This window comes from Dendrobates tinctorius, unplaced genomic scaffold, assembly GCF_039654945.1.
Source record: "Dendrobates tinctorius isolate UK_male_01 unplaced genomic scaffold, ASM3965494v1 ptg000115l, whole genome shotgun sequence".
NCBI classification, from domain to species: Eukaryota; Metazoa; Chordata; class Amphibia; order Anura; family Dendrobatidae; genus Dendrobates; species Dendrobates tinctorius.
The window spans coordinates 9,258,505-9,273,652 of NW_027361783.1; the positions used below are offsets into that span (position 1 = coordinate 9,258,505).

At 43.4% G+C, this 15,148-nt stretch overlaps 1 protein-coding gene across 10 annotated transcripts in view; it reads right to left on the reverse strand.

Annotated features, from left to right (window-relative positions):
* Positions 1 to 15,148, reverse strand: part of CUNH18orf63 (chromosome unknown C18orf63 homolog) — a 321,901-nt gene that overhangs the window by 247,805 nt on the left and 58,948 nt on the right. For 9 of the 10 annotated variants that reach the window (XM_073589993.1, XM_073589985.1, XM_073589984.1 and 6 more), the window contains one exon: positions 1,283 to 1,339. The exons of the other annotated variant lie outside the window; for it this stretch is intronic. In XM_073589993.1, the coding sequence (XP_073446094.1) occupies positions 1,283 to 1,339 (57 nt within the window). The remainder of the gene's footprint in view (positions 1 to 1,282; positions 1,340 to 15,148) is intronic. 10 annotated transcript variants of the gene reach the window in all.

Sequence of the window (15,148 nt, forward strand, 5' to 3'; positions counted from 1 at the left end):
GCCGGCTACACAGCATACCTCTAACCTCTCCATGCCCCATGGGGGACAGGAAAGACACTGGTGAGAGGGAGGTGGGAGGGACCTTTTGACCTCTTGTGCTTCCTGTCCCCCATTAGGGGGTGGAGACAACCTCCTATGCTGTCATGGAAGGTTGCTAGAGAAAGTATGCACACATTTTCTTCATTTCAGCCCATTGAGGAAATAAATGAGAAATGTAAAGCCATACGCATGTCATACGGATACACAGGTGCAAGAAAATCGCATCACAAACGCATTACACACAGATTTCCATACTGTGGCGTGACGGGTGGTCTCGTGGTTAATGGGAGGTATATGTCACATGGATGGATGCTTCCTGCGATGCAACCCGCAGTATTTGTCTCTAGTGTACATGAGCACTAAAGACGTCATTTAGTGCACTGGGTCCGGGTTGCGGGTAGCTATGACAGATGGGAGGGTCTGGCTACCCATATTGCCTCACCTCTGGGTGAGGGTGCTGACTGTACCCCTGTTTTCCAATTCCTTCAGGACCTGCCGGTGTCAGGACCTGTGGTGAGGTCATGACCATGTGACCAGCCCATGTGATCCATACCTCACCTATGGGTGTGATTACAGGGCTATGTAATTGGGGTGTTTAGCACATGTGAGAGTGTTTGTCTTCCATGTATCCAGGCAGGACAATACAGAGTGGTCTGTGTTCTCGGGAGGGATAAGCCTTCCTGTGTCTGTGGCTCCAGATAGAGTATCTGCTATGGACATTGCCCTGGCCTGTGTGTGCACAGGACCTGAGGGAACCAAGCCCAGCTAAGGATTGTTTTGTGTTTCATAAAGACTGTTTGCCTTTCTGTTCTGGATTTGACGGTTTGTGAAGCTAATAAACTCACAAGGACGTTGAAGAGAATGTGCCTCCTGCTTCCTCCTACGCAGCTGAGTACAAACTTTACAATACGGAGAACATTTGTATGACTCTCGGCTGATAGAATCAGACCGATTTTTCATATGTTAAGTGTGACTCCGGCCTAATCAGTATAACGGCGACATCCTGACACTGTCTGTAGGTTAGTCTGCACAATCCTGCTGACAGGTTCCCTGTAACCTACTGCCAGAGGTGTCTGGCTGCAATTTTTCCCCTCTCTATATGAACATACGATCACGTAACCAAGCAATCATGTGAATGAGGAAGTTCAGGAAGATATCTGTTTGATTTGTATAAGCACTTCAAATCCTCAAGTTAAAAATGCCATACCGCTTAAATATAATTGTACACAGTGGATTTACTTACTGTAAATTGTTGTTTGTCAGCAAGTGCCTGAAGTTTTCCAGCTTCATAGAAAGATATCTAATCAAGCAATACAAATACAAAAACACAGTTCTATGTTAATTACATTTAGTATACATAATGAATATAATATAATATAATATATATTAGTGTGAGGCAGTGACCCCTGTTACAGCTAAAGTGTCTAATTTATGGATCCAATAAAGGACATTTAATGACATTTTGGCCTCATGGGTGAAATGACATGGGTGAAATGACACATGTCAAAGATAGAATCGCAAGCCACAAGTCCACCATACGATGTGGCAAGACATTTTGCCAAACACAAGAACACGGTAGCTCAACTGAAATACCAGGTTATTGAACAGGTACCAAAACCAAGGAGAGGTGGCAACCATATCAGATTATTGAAATTGAGGGAGACATACTGGATCCATAAATTGGACACTTCATCCCCAAAAAGGCTTGAATAGGGAAATCAATTGGCTGTTATAATCCTAATTATGTCTATTATTTTAGACACGCTGATTAACCACAGTATTTGGTAAGTTCATTTTCAGATTGTTTTCATTTTTTTTTCCCCAATTTTTTTTTTTCTTTAACCCCTTAAGCCCCAAGGGTGGTTTGCACGTTCATGACCGGGCCAATTTTTACAATTCTGACCACTGTCCATTTATGAGGTTATAACTCTGAAACGCTTCCATGGATCCCAGTGATTCTGACATTGTTTTCTCGTGACATATTGTACTTCATGTTAGTGGTAAAATTTCATTCATATAACGTGCGTTTGTGAAAAAACGGAAATTTAGCGAAAATTGAAAATTTCGCAATTTTCCAAATTTGAATTTTTATGCCCTTAAAACACAGATATGGCACACAAAAAAACTTAACATTTCCCACATGTTTAATTTACATCAGCACAATTTTGGAACCAAAATTTTTTTTTTGTTAGGAAGTTATAAGGGTTAAAAATTGACCAGCGATTTCTCATTTTTGCAACACCATTTTATTTTTACGGACCACATCACATTTGAAGCCACTTTGAGGGGTCTATATGATAGAAAATACCCAAAAGTGACACCATTCTAAAAACTGCATCTCATAAGGTGCTCAAAACCACATTCAAGAAGTTCATTAACCCTTCAGGTGCGTCACAGGAATTTTTTGAATATTAAAAAAAATGAACATTTAACTTTTTCACTAGAAAAATACTTCAGGTTCAATTTTTTTTATTTTACCAAGGGTAACAGGAGAAATTGGACTGCAAAAGTTATTGTGCAATTTGTCATGAGTACGCTGATACCTGATATGTGGGAGGAAACCACTGTTTCGGCGCATGGCAAACCTCAGAAGGGAAGGAGCGCCGTTTGACTTACAATGCAAAATTGGCTGGAATTCAGATCGGACGCCATGTCGCGTTTGGAGAGCCCCTGATGTACCTAAACAGTGGAAACCCCTCCACAAGTGACCCCATTTTGGAAACTAGACCCCCCAAGGAACTTATCTAGATGTGTGGTGAGAACTTTGAACCCACAAGGGCTTCACAGAAGTTTATAACGTACAGCGGTACAATTAAAAAATCATTTTTTTCCACAAAAATGATCTTTTCACCCCAATTTTTATTTTTCCAAGGGTAACAGGACCCTAAAAGTTATTGTGCAATTTGTCCTGAGTACGCTGATACCCCATATGTGGGTGTAAATGACTATTTGGGTGCATGGCAGAGCTCGGAAGGGAAGCAGCGCCATTTGACGTTTTTGGCTGGAATTGAGATCGGACACCATGTCGCGATTGGAAAAAACCCCTGATGTACCAAAACAGTGGAAACCCCTCACAAATGACACCATTTTGGAAACTAGACCCCCCCCAAGGAACTTATCTAGATGTGTGGTGAGAACTTTGAACCCCCCAGTGCTTCACAGAAATTTATAACGCCCGGTCGTGCATATAAAAAAAAAAAAATCGTATTTTTTCCACAAACATGATCTTTTAGTCACCAATTTTTTTATTTTCCCAAGGGTACAAGGAGAAATTGGACCCCAAAAGTTGTTGTCCAATTTGTCCTGAGTACGCTGACACCCCATATGTGGGAGAAAACTACTGTATGGGCACACGTCGGGGCTCGGAAGGGAAGTAGTGACGTTTTGGAATGCAGACACTGATGGATTGGTCTGCGGGTGTCATGTGCATTTGGAGAGCCCCTGATATACCTAAACTATTGAAACTCCCCACAAGTGTCCCCATTTTGGAAACTAGACCCCCCACGGAACTTATCTAGATGTGTGGTGAGCACTTTGAACCCCCAAGTGCTTCACAAAAGTTTATAACGCCTGGGCGTGAAAATAAAAAAAATCGTTTTTCCACAAAAATGATATTTTTGCCCCCAATTTTTTATTTTCCTAAGGGTAACAGGAGAAATTGGACCCCAAAAGTTGTTTTGCAATTTGTCCTGAGTAGGCTGATACCCCATATGTGGGGGTAAAACACTGTTTGGGCGCATGGCAGAGCTTGGAAGGGAAGGAGCACCATTTGACTTTTTCAACGCAGAATTGGCTGGAATTGAGATCAGACGCCATGTTGCATTTGGAGAGCACCTGATGTGCCCAAACAGTGGAAATCCCCCAATTATAACTCCAACCCTAACCCCAACACACCCCTATCCCTAATCTCAGCCCTAACCCTAGCCCTAACCCTAATGGGAAAGTGGAAATAAATACTTTTATTTTATTATTTTTCCCTAACTAAGGGGGTGATAAAGGGGGGTTTGATATACTATTTATGGCAGTTTTTATGTTTGGCAGCTGTCACACTCTAAAAGACGCTTTTTATTGTAAAAATAGGTTTTGCATCACCACATATTGAGAGCTATAATTTTTCCGTATTTTGATCCACCGAGTCATGTGAGGTCTTATTTTTTGCGGGACGAGTTGACGTTTTTATTGGTACCATTTTCGTGCACGTGACATTTTTTGATCGCTTTTTATTCCGATTTTTGGGACGCAGAATGAACAAAAACCAGCGTTTCATGAATTTCTTTTGGGGGGGTGCGTTTACACCGTTCCGCGTGCGATAAAATTGATAAAGCGGTTTTATTCTTCGGGTCAGTACGGTTGTAGCGACACCTCAGTTGGGTTTTTTTATGTTTTTTCGGTTTTATGCAATGAAAACTATTTTATATAAAAAAAATAGTTTTTTGCATCGCTTTATTCTGCGAGCTATAACTTTTTTATTTTTTTGCGGATGACGCTGTATGGCGGCTCGTTTTTTGCGGGACAAGCTGATGTTTTCAGCGGTACCATGGATATTTATATGCGTGTTTTTGATCGTGCGTTATTGCACTTTTTGTTCGGTGGTATGATAAATCATTTCTTGCTTCGTTTTTTATTTTTATTTTTTAAGGGGTTCGTTAAAGGGGTTAACTAATGGGACAGTTTTATATTGCGGGTCATTACGGACGCGGCGATACCAAATGTGTACTTTTATTTTTTTTTATTTTCAAAAAATGAATTTATTGGGGAATTTTTTTTTCTTTTACTAATTTAGCGATTTTTTTTTTAAAATTATTTTTACTTTATTTTTATTTATTTTTTTTTAACTTTATCACATTGTCCCAGGTGGGACATCACTGTCCTGTGACAGATCGCTGATCTGTCACATCACAGATCACTGTGACAGATCAGCGATCTGTCACAGGCACTGCTGCAGACTTCCTCATGCCTGCGGTTTGCAGGCAGTGAGGAAGTCAGCTCCCTACAGGCCCCCGAAGGTCCCAGTCACCATCTTGGATCGGGGGCCTGTAGGGAAAGAGCCCCCCGCAGCAGCGCTGCACATTGCGCTGCTGTGGGGGGCTCAGGGAGGCACGGAGGGAGCCCCCTCCCTGCCGATGCTTCCCTTTAACCCCCGATACACCACGATAGTGTTTGATCGCGGTGTACAAGGGGTTAACGTGTCGGGGGGGGGGGGGGGGGGAGTTCCGTGACCGCCCCTGACACATTGTGCCGGGTGTCAGCTGTGATAATCAGCTGACAGCCGGCCACGATTAGCGGCGCTCACCATGTGAGCGCCGCTGATCGCTATGACGTACTATCCCGTCCCTGGGAATTAAGTCCCAGGGCACATGGACGGGATAGTACGTCTGATGGCAGAAAGGGGTTAAATCATTATTTACTCATTTATATATTCATTCTTGTATTTTATTTATTTTTTCAATTTATTAACCTTTAATTTTTTATTTTCATTTTCCCTCCCGACTTTTATATTTATTTTTCAATTTATTTTCCAAAATAAGAACGCTCATGCCTGCCCAAAAAAAATCCCTTAAAAAAGCTTAGTACTAATACTTTGCTGGAGTCTTAAATCTGCTGACACCTCTCCATGATCTATTATACACACACAATAGGATGTCAGAACTGCCTTTATTTAACCCCTTTCTGACATGACGTACTATCCCGTCTGCGGTACCCGGGCCACTATGACCGGGGATGGGATAGTAAGTCATCGCGATCAGCGGCGCCCCCCGGGAGGGGGGGGGGGAGCGCTGCTGATCGCGGCTGGATGTCTGCTGATTATCACAGCTGACACCTGGAACTGTGTGTCAGGGGCAGTCATGGACCGCCCCCGGCATGTTATCCCCTGGCACACTGCGATCAAACATGATCACAGTGTACCAGGGTATTAGGGAAGCATCGGCAGGCAGTGGGCTCCCTCCGTGCTTCCCTGTGACCACCGGAGGAGCGCGATGTGCTGCGTTGCTCTGACGGTCTCGTTCCTTGCCCCCAGATCCAAGATGGCTGCAGGGGCCTTCGGGGGCCTGCAGGGAGATGGCTTCCTCAGTGCCAGCAGAGAGCAGGCAAGAGGAAGTTTGCTGCAGCGCCTGTCAGATCGCTGATCTGACACAGCGCTGTGTGAAGTATCAGATCAGCGATCTGACACTAGACAGTGATGTCCCCCCGGGACAAAGTAATAAAGTAAAAAAAATAAATAAATAAAAAAGTGTAACACACAATAAAAAAGTACACATTTAGTATCACCGCGTCCGTAACAACCCGCCCTACAAAACTGTCCAACTAGTTAACCCCTTTAGTGAACCCCTTAAAAAATAAAAATAAAAAACAAAGCAAAAAATAATGCTTTATCATCATACTTCTGGACAAAAGGTGCAATAATGCGTGATCAAAAACACGGATATAAATAAACATGGTACTGCTGAAAACGTCATCTTGTCCCACAAAAAACAAGCTGCCACACAGCGTCATCAGCGAAAAAAAGTTACAGCTCGCAGAATAAAGCGATGCAAAATTATTTTTTAGATAAAATAGTTTTCATTGCATAAAAGCACCAAAACACAAAAAAATGACAAATGAAGTATCGCTGTAATCGTACTGACCCGAAGAAAACTGCTATATCAATTTTACCACACGTGGAACGGTATAAATGCACCCCCCCCCCCCCAAAAGAAATTCATGAAATGCTGGTTTTTGTTCATTCTGCATTCCAAATAAATCGGAATAAAAAGTGATCAAAAAATGTCATGTGCCCAAAAATGGTACCAATAAAAACGTCAACTCGTCCCGCAAAAAATAAGACCTCACATGACTTGGTGGGTCAAAATATGGAAAAATTAAAGCTCTGCAAATCAGTGATGATAGTCGAGATATACAAAGCTTATGAATATGTTTGACTACCTGTTAAGGGGTTGACTAGTCCTTTAATCATAATCAGCTGCTGATAAAACAGTGATCTTATCAAAATTACACTAAGCAGCCCAGTATGTGACACTTTGCTGGAATCATGGTCTCTGTCTCTACCTTATACTTCTCTCAGATTACACAGAAAAACATAGTGACACATTCCCTTCATTGGAAGGTAGAGCACTGCTGAGGCACTCAACAACCCTAAACAATTACTAAGGTACCAATTTCTTAGGACTGTCTGGCCACAACATTCCACGGTACCGCTGTATCTTTAAATTTATCACGTCAGAATGAGTAATACGTGGGTACGCAGCAGTACATCGCTGACATCTGAAGACATGCCTCTTCCTAGCCAGCAGAGAAGAGTGAAGGATCTAGAAGTGCAATGTGTTGCGTATGAAAACTTTGTACAGTAGCTGAGGAGTGATGTAATGCAGATGGAGGCTGTGTAAACAGGGGCTGAGGAGCAAAGTACTGCATTTGGAGACGGCAAATAGCTTAGCTGAGGTACAATGTACTGCAGAAGTAGACTGTGTAGAGGGGCAGTGGAGTGATGCACTGAAGATGGAAGCTGTGTATACAGGGCCTGAGGAGCGATGCATTGCAGATGCAGGCTGTGTGCAGGGTCAGACTGGCCCAACGGAGAACTGGAGGATTCTCCCGTGAGCCCAGGCACCGACATCTGCTGGCATACAGGAGCGGCAGCTGCCTAGAGCTATGGGGCCCGACTCCGGCACCAGCGGAGCAGCAGTGGTGGAGCAATGGGTGACAGAAGCCAGCTGCTGCGGCTAAAGCCTGTGCCCGCTGCTAGAGAGAAATATACACTACTCATGGGCATGGAGAGCAGTGAATATTTGACTTTAATAGCGGGCAGCAGGGCTGGCGTCAGCACCTAGGGTGCCGGGGGCCTGAGCAGGTGGGGGTGCCCACTTGCCATTAGGGACACTGGCATGCTATGGTGGACCGATGAATGTGCCAGTGGTGTGAGTGGCCCCCCGCTTGATTAGGGCTGTGGCACTTGCGATACTTCTCCCCTCTCCACCGCTGCAGTGTCTTCCGCGTCCTCCGACTGTGACGTTCAGTTCGAAGGGTGCAAAGATATCAGGTCTGTGTGCCCTCTGCCTGGGCAGTCACAGCACAGACAGACAAAAGACGCTGAGAAGTCCGGAGCAGAGCAGCGGCCAGCGAGGACATGCGAGTATTTAATTATTTTTCATCATCTTTGGAACAATATATGGAGCCCATCATATACTGCAGCATCATATTTGGGCCCAACAGATATGGGGCCCATTATACACAGGAGCATCATATATGGGGCCCATTATACACAGGAGCATCACATCAGGAGGGCTTTAAACTAGAAGAGGGGATGGGAGAAAAAACAGCAGACAAGAACATGCAGCAGAAGGACAAACTAATCAAGGATACTAGATAGGGTAAAGAGGACCCAAGACAGGGTACTCAGAAGGAAGCTAAGAAAAAGGAAGCAAAACTTCTTTCCTGCATGCTGACCAACGCAAGAAGCCTGACCAATAAGATTGAAGATCTGGAGTTTGTAATGTATGAGGAAGAATACGACATAGTAGGAATAACTGAGACATGGTTAGATGACAGCTATGACTGGGCGGCTAACTTGCAAGGATATGATTTGTTTAGGAGGGATCGTAAAAAAAGGAAAGGGGGTGGAGTCTGTCTATATATATATATATATATATATATATATATATATATATATATATATATATATATATATATATATATATATATATATATATATACACTCACTGGCCACTTTATTAGGTACACCATGCTAGTAAGGGGTTGGACCCCCTTTTGCCTTCAGAACTGCCTCAATTCTTCGTGGCAGAGATTCAACAAGGTGCTGGAAGCATTCCTCAGAGATTTTGGACCATATTGACATGATGGCATCACACAGTTGGCGCAGATTTGTCGGCTGCACATCCCTGATGCGAATCTCCCGTTCCACCACATCCCAAAGATGCTCTATTAGATTGAGATCTGGTGACTGAGGAGGCCATTTGAGTACAGTAAACTCATTGTCATGTTCAAGAAACCAATCTGAGATGATTCGAGCTTTATGACATGGCGCATTATCCTGCTGAAAGTAGCCATCAGATGTTGGGTACATTGTGGTCATAAAGGTATGGACATGGTCAGCAACAATACTCAGGTAGGCTGTGGCGTTGCAACGATGCTCAATTGGTACCAAGGGGCCCAAAGAGTGCCCAGAAAAAATTCCCCACACCATGACACCACCACCACCAGCCTGAACCGTTGATACAAGGCAGGATGGATCCATGCTTTCATGTTGTTTACGCCAAATTCTGACCCTACCATCCGAATGTCGCAGCAGAAATCGAGACTCATCAGACCAGGCAACGTTTTTCCAATCTTCTACTGTCCAATTTCGATGAGCTTGTGCAAATTTTAGCCTCAGTTTCCTGTTCTTAGCTGAGAGGAGTGGTACCCAGTGTGGTCTTCTGCTGCTGTAGCCCATCTGCCTCAAAGTTCGACGCACTGTGCGTTCAGAGATGCTCTTCTGCCTACCTTGGTTGTAACGGGTGGCAATTTGAGTCACTGTTGCCTTTCTATCAGCTCGAACCAGTCTGCCCATTCTCCTCTGACCTCTGGCATCAACATGGCATTTCCGGCCACAGAACTGCCGCTCACTGGATTTTTTTTCTTTTTCGGACCATTCTCTGTAAACCCTAGAGATGGTTGTGCGTGAAAATCCCAGTAGATCAGCAGTTTCTGAAATTCTCAGACCAGCCCTTCTGGCACCAACAATCATGCCACGTTCAAAGGCACTCAAATCACCTTTCTTCCCCATACTGATGCTCGGTTTGAACTGCAGGAGATTGTCTTGACCATGTCTACATGCCTAAATGCACTGAGTTGCCGCCATGTGATTGGCTGATTAGAAATTAAGTCTTAACACACAGTTGGACAGGTGTACCTAATAAAGTGGCCAGTGAGTGTATATATATATATATATATATATATATATATATATATATATATATTCCACTTTAAAGCCCACACTAAGATATACAAGAGGGAAATGAAGAGGTGGAATCTCTATGGGTGGATATACAAGGAGGGAAAAGTAATAAAATCCTCATAGGGGTTTGTTATAAGCCACCAAATAGAACAGAAACCACTGAAAACGTACTATTGAAACAAATAGACAAAGCAGCAAATCACAATGAGGTGATTATTATGGGGGATTCAACTACCCCGACAGACTGGGAAACTGAAACCTGCGTATCTCAAAAAGGAAACCAATTTCTGTCAGTGACCAAGGATAATTATCTGTCACAACTTGTGCAGGGCCCAACTAGAGGGAAAGCCCTTCGGGACTTAATTTTAACCCCTTCCTGACATCCGACGTACTATCCCGTCCATGGGACCCGGGCCCCTATGCCCATGGACGGGATAGTACGTCTACCACGATCAGCGGCGCCCACGTGGTGAGCGCCGCTGATCGCGGCCGGGTGTCAGCTGATTATCACAGCTGACACCCGGCATGTGTCAGGGGCGGTCACGGACCGCCCCCGACACGTTAACCCCTTGCACACCGCGATCAAACATGATCGCGGTGTACCGGGAGTTAAAGGGAAGCATCGGCAGGGAGGGGGCTCCCTCCGTGCTTCCCTGAGCCCCCCACGGCAGCGCAATGTGCAGCGCTGCTGCGGGGGGCTCCTTTCCTCCAGGCCCCCGAATCCAAGATGGTGACGGGGGCCTTCGGGGGCCTGGAGGAAGCTGGCTTCCTCAGTGCCTGCAAAGCGCAGGCAAGAGGAAGTCTTCTTCAATGCCTGTGACAGATTGCTGATCTGTCACAGTGATCTGTGATGTGACAGATCAGCGATCTGTCACAGGACAGTGATGTCCCACCTGGGACTATGTAATAAAGTAAAAAAAAATAAATAAATAAAGTAAAAATAATTTTTTAAAAATCGCTAATTAGAAAAAAAAAAAAAAAAAAAAAAAAAAAAAAAAATATTCCCCAATAAATTCATTTTTTGAAAATAAAAAAAAACCAAACCAATAAAAAGTACACATTAGGTATTGCCGCGTCCGTAACGACCCGCCCTATAAAACTGTCCCATTAGTTAACCCCTTTAGCGAACCCCTTAAAAAATAATAAACGAAGCAAAAAATAATGATTTATTATCATACCGCCAAACAAAAAGTGTAATAACGCGCGATCAAAAAGACGCATATAAAATATCCATAGTACCGCTGAAAACGTCATCTTGTCCCGCAAAAAAAGAGCCGCCACACAGCATCATCAGCGAAAAAATAAAAAAAGTTATAGCTCGCAGAATAAAGCGATGCAAAAATAAATATTTTTTTATATAAAATAGTTTTCATTGCATAAAAACGACCTAAATGAGGTATCGCTGTAACCGCCCGAAGAATAAAACCGCTTTATCAATTTTACCGCACGCGGAACGGTGTAAACGCACTCCCCCAAAAGAAATTCATGAAATGCTGGTTTTTGTTCATTCTGCGTCCCAAAAATCGGAATAAAAAGCGATCAAAAAAGGTCACGTGCCCGAAAATGGTACCAATAAAAACGTCAACTCGTCCCGCAAAAAATAAGACCTCACATGACTCGGTGGGTCAAAATACGGAAAAATTACACAGGTCAACGAAAAAAATTTTTTTTTCTGGTGTCCAAAATATTTTAATGAATTTGGGGTATTTTTGGGGTGCTGATTCTGAATATGTCATCAGTTTTGCCAGATTGGCTCAAGTTTTTGAGATTTTTGGTATCTTATTTATAGCACTTGTTGGTAAATGCGACGCATCATCTCATTAATTTCTTTGGATTAGTACTTGAACTGAGCAGTTCTCAATATAGTTTTGTGTTAATTAGTGTTCTAAAAGTTTGTTCATAGCTTGATTTTTGCACTAACTTTATGTTGTTGTCTGTTTTCCAGTGAAAAGCATGAACTCATCATGAAGAAGTTGTCTTAACGATCCAGACTCATTCTGTTACATTTGTGGTGAATATACACTGCCAAAACATAGAAGAAACATAACAGACTTCGTAAAAAAAGTGTATTTTGCCTATTTTGGGGTTATGCTTGGGGACCAAGACAAGTTTTGGGCACCACACATAGTGTGCAAAGCATGTATCGAATTATTACGAAAATGGAGCAAAGGACAAAGAAAAAGCTTCAAATTTGGTGTTCCAATGGTGTGGAGAGAGCCAAAAAATCATCATGATGACTGTTATTTCTGTGCAGTGCAAGTGCAAGGATTCAATAAGCATAAGAAACGAAAATGGGAGTAACATGGAATCTGCAAGAAGGCCTGTCCCTCATTGTGAAGATGTGCCTGTACCTGTGTTTACCATAAATAACAGTCATCATGATGATTTTTTGGCTCTCTCCACACCATTGGAACACCAAATTTGAAGCTTTTTCTTTGTCCTTTGCTCCATTTTCGTAATAATTCGATACATGCTTTGCACACTATGTGTGGTGCCCAAAACTTGTCTTGGTCCCCAAGCATAACCCCAAAATAGGCAAAATACACTTTTTTTACGAAGTCTGTTATGTTTCTTCTATGTTTTGGCAGTGTGTATTCACCACAAATGTAACAGAATGAGTCTGGATCGTTAAGACAACTTCTTCTTGATGAGTTCATGCTTTTCACTGGAAAACAGACAACAACATAAAGTTAGTGCAAAAATCAAGCTATGAACAAACTTTTAGAACACTAATTAACACAAAACTATATTGAGAACTGCTCAGTTCAAGTACTAATCCAAAGAAATTAATGAGATGATGCGTCGCATTTACCAACAAGTGCTATAAATAAGATACCAAAAATCTCAAAAACTTGAGCCAATCTGGCAAAACTGATGACATATTCAGAATCAGCACCCCAAAAATACCCTAAATTCGATGAAATATCTTTGGCACCAAAAATGCTGTTGACCAGTGTTATAGCTCTCAATATGTGGTGATGCAAATACTATTTTACAATAAAAAAGCGTCTTTTAGCGTGCGACAGCTGCCAAAAATAAAAACCGCCATAAATAGTAAATCAAACCCCCCGTCGTTATCACCCCCTTAGTTAGGGAAAAATAATAAAATTAAAAAAATTTATTTCCATTTTTCCATTAGGGCTAGGGCTGAGATTAGGGTTAGGGGTGTGTTGGGGTTCGGGTTGGAGTTAGAATTGGGGGTTTCCAATGTTTGGGCACATCAGGGGCTCTCCAAATGCAACACTGCGTCTGATCTCAATTCCAGCCAATTCTGAGTTGAAAAAGTCATATGGTGCTCCTTCCCTTCCAAGCTCTGCCATGCGCCCAAACAGTGTTTTACCCCCACATGTATGGTATCAGCCTACTCAGGACAGATTGCAAAACAATTTTTGGGGTCCAATTTCTCCTGTTACCCTTAGGAAAATTAAAAATTGGGGGCAAAAATATCATTTTTGTGGAAAAAAAATGATTTTTTTATTTTCACGTCCGAGCGTTATAAACTTCTGTGAAGCACTTGGGGGTTCAAAGTGCTCACCACACATCTAGGTTCCGTGGGGGGGTCTAGTGTCCAAAATGGGGTCACTTGTTGGGAGTTTCAATAGTTTAGGTACATCAGGGGCTCTCCAAACGCACATGACACCCGCAGACCATTCCATCAAAGTCTGCATTCCAAAATGGCACTGCTTCCCTTCCGAGCCCCGACGTGTGTCCATACAGTAGTTTTCTCCCACATATGGGGTGTCAGCTTACGCAGGACAAATTGGACAACAACTTTTGGGGTTCAATTTCTCCTGTTACCCTTGGGAAAATAAAAAAATTGGGGAATAATTGATCATGTTTGTGGAAAAAATACGATTTTTTTATTTTCATGCCCTGGCATTATAAACTTCTGTGAAGCCCTTGGGGGTTCAAAGTGCTCACCTCACATCTAGATAAGTTCCTTAGGGGGTCTAGTTTTCAAAATGGTGTCATTTGTGGGGGGTTTCCACGGTTTAGGTACATCAGGCGTTTTCCAATCGCGACATGGCGTCCGATCTCAATTCCAGCCAAAAACATCAAATGGCGCTGCTTCCCTTCCGAGCTCTGCCATGCGCCCAAATAGTGGTTTACCCCCACATGTGGGGTATCAGCGTACTCAGGACAAATTGCACAATAACTTTTAGGGTCCTGTTACCCTTGGGAAAATAAAAATTGGGGTGAAAAGATAATTTTTGTGGAAAAAAGGAGAGATTTTTGTGTACTCACCATAAAATCTCTCTCTCTTAGCCTTTAATTGGGGGACACAGAACCGTGGGTGTTATGCTGCTGTCCACTAGGAGGCGGCACTATGCATAATCTGAAAAAGATTAACTTTGGCTCCTCCTCTGCAGTATACACCCCTGGACGGCGTCAGCCTTCTCCAGTTTTGTGCAAAAGCATTAGGAGGAATATACCAGAAACATAACCATGCCTGTAAAAAAAGGCTACTATAAACAGGCTCAAACAACAATATGAGAACCCAACCGTAACAACGGCCCGCAAGGGCAACAGGGTGGGAGCTGTGTCCCCCAATTAAAGGCTAAGAGAAAGATTTTACGGTGAGTACACAAAAATCTCCTTTACTCTGTCGCCTTATTGGGGGACACAGAACCGTGGGACGTCCCAAAGCAGTCCCTGGGTGGGAAGCAGTGGACGAATATTGTGCTGACAGTCCTCTAGACTTGGGGTACTGCCGCCTGCAGGACCCGTCTACCCAGGCTCGCATCCGCTGAGGACTGGGTATGCACTCTGTAGTGTTTTGTAAATGTGTGCAGGCTATTCCAAGTGGCTGCCTTACACACTTGATGTGCTGAGGCTTGATGCCGAATGGCCCAAGAGGCCCCTACCGCCCGCGTAGAGTGTGCCGTGATACCGGCCGGAAGGGGAGAATTGTTGAGGCGGTAAGCCTCTTGAATGGTGGACTTGATCCACTTAGCAAGGGTGGCTTTGGAAGCCGGTAGGCCCTTGCGAACGCCTTCTGAAAGAAGGAAAAGTGAATCAGACTTCCAGAAGGGAGCAGTCCTAGACACGTAAATACGCAATGCCCTGACAAGGTCAAGCGTATGCAGAGCCTTCTCTACCCTATGAACGGGAGCCGGGCAAAGAGACAGTAGTGATATTTCCTCATTGAGGTGG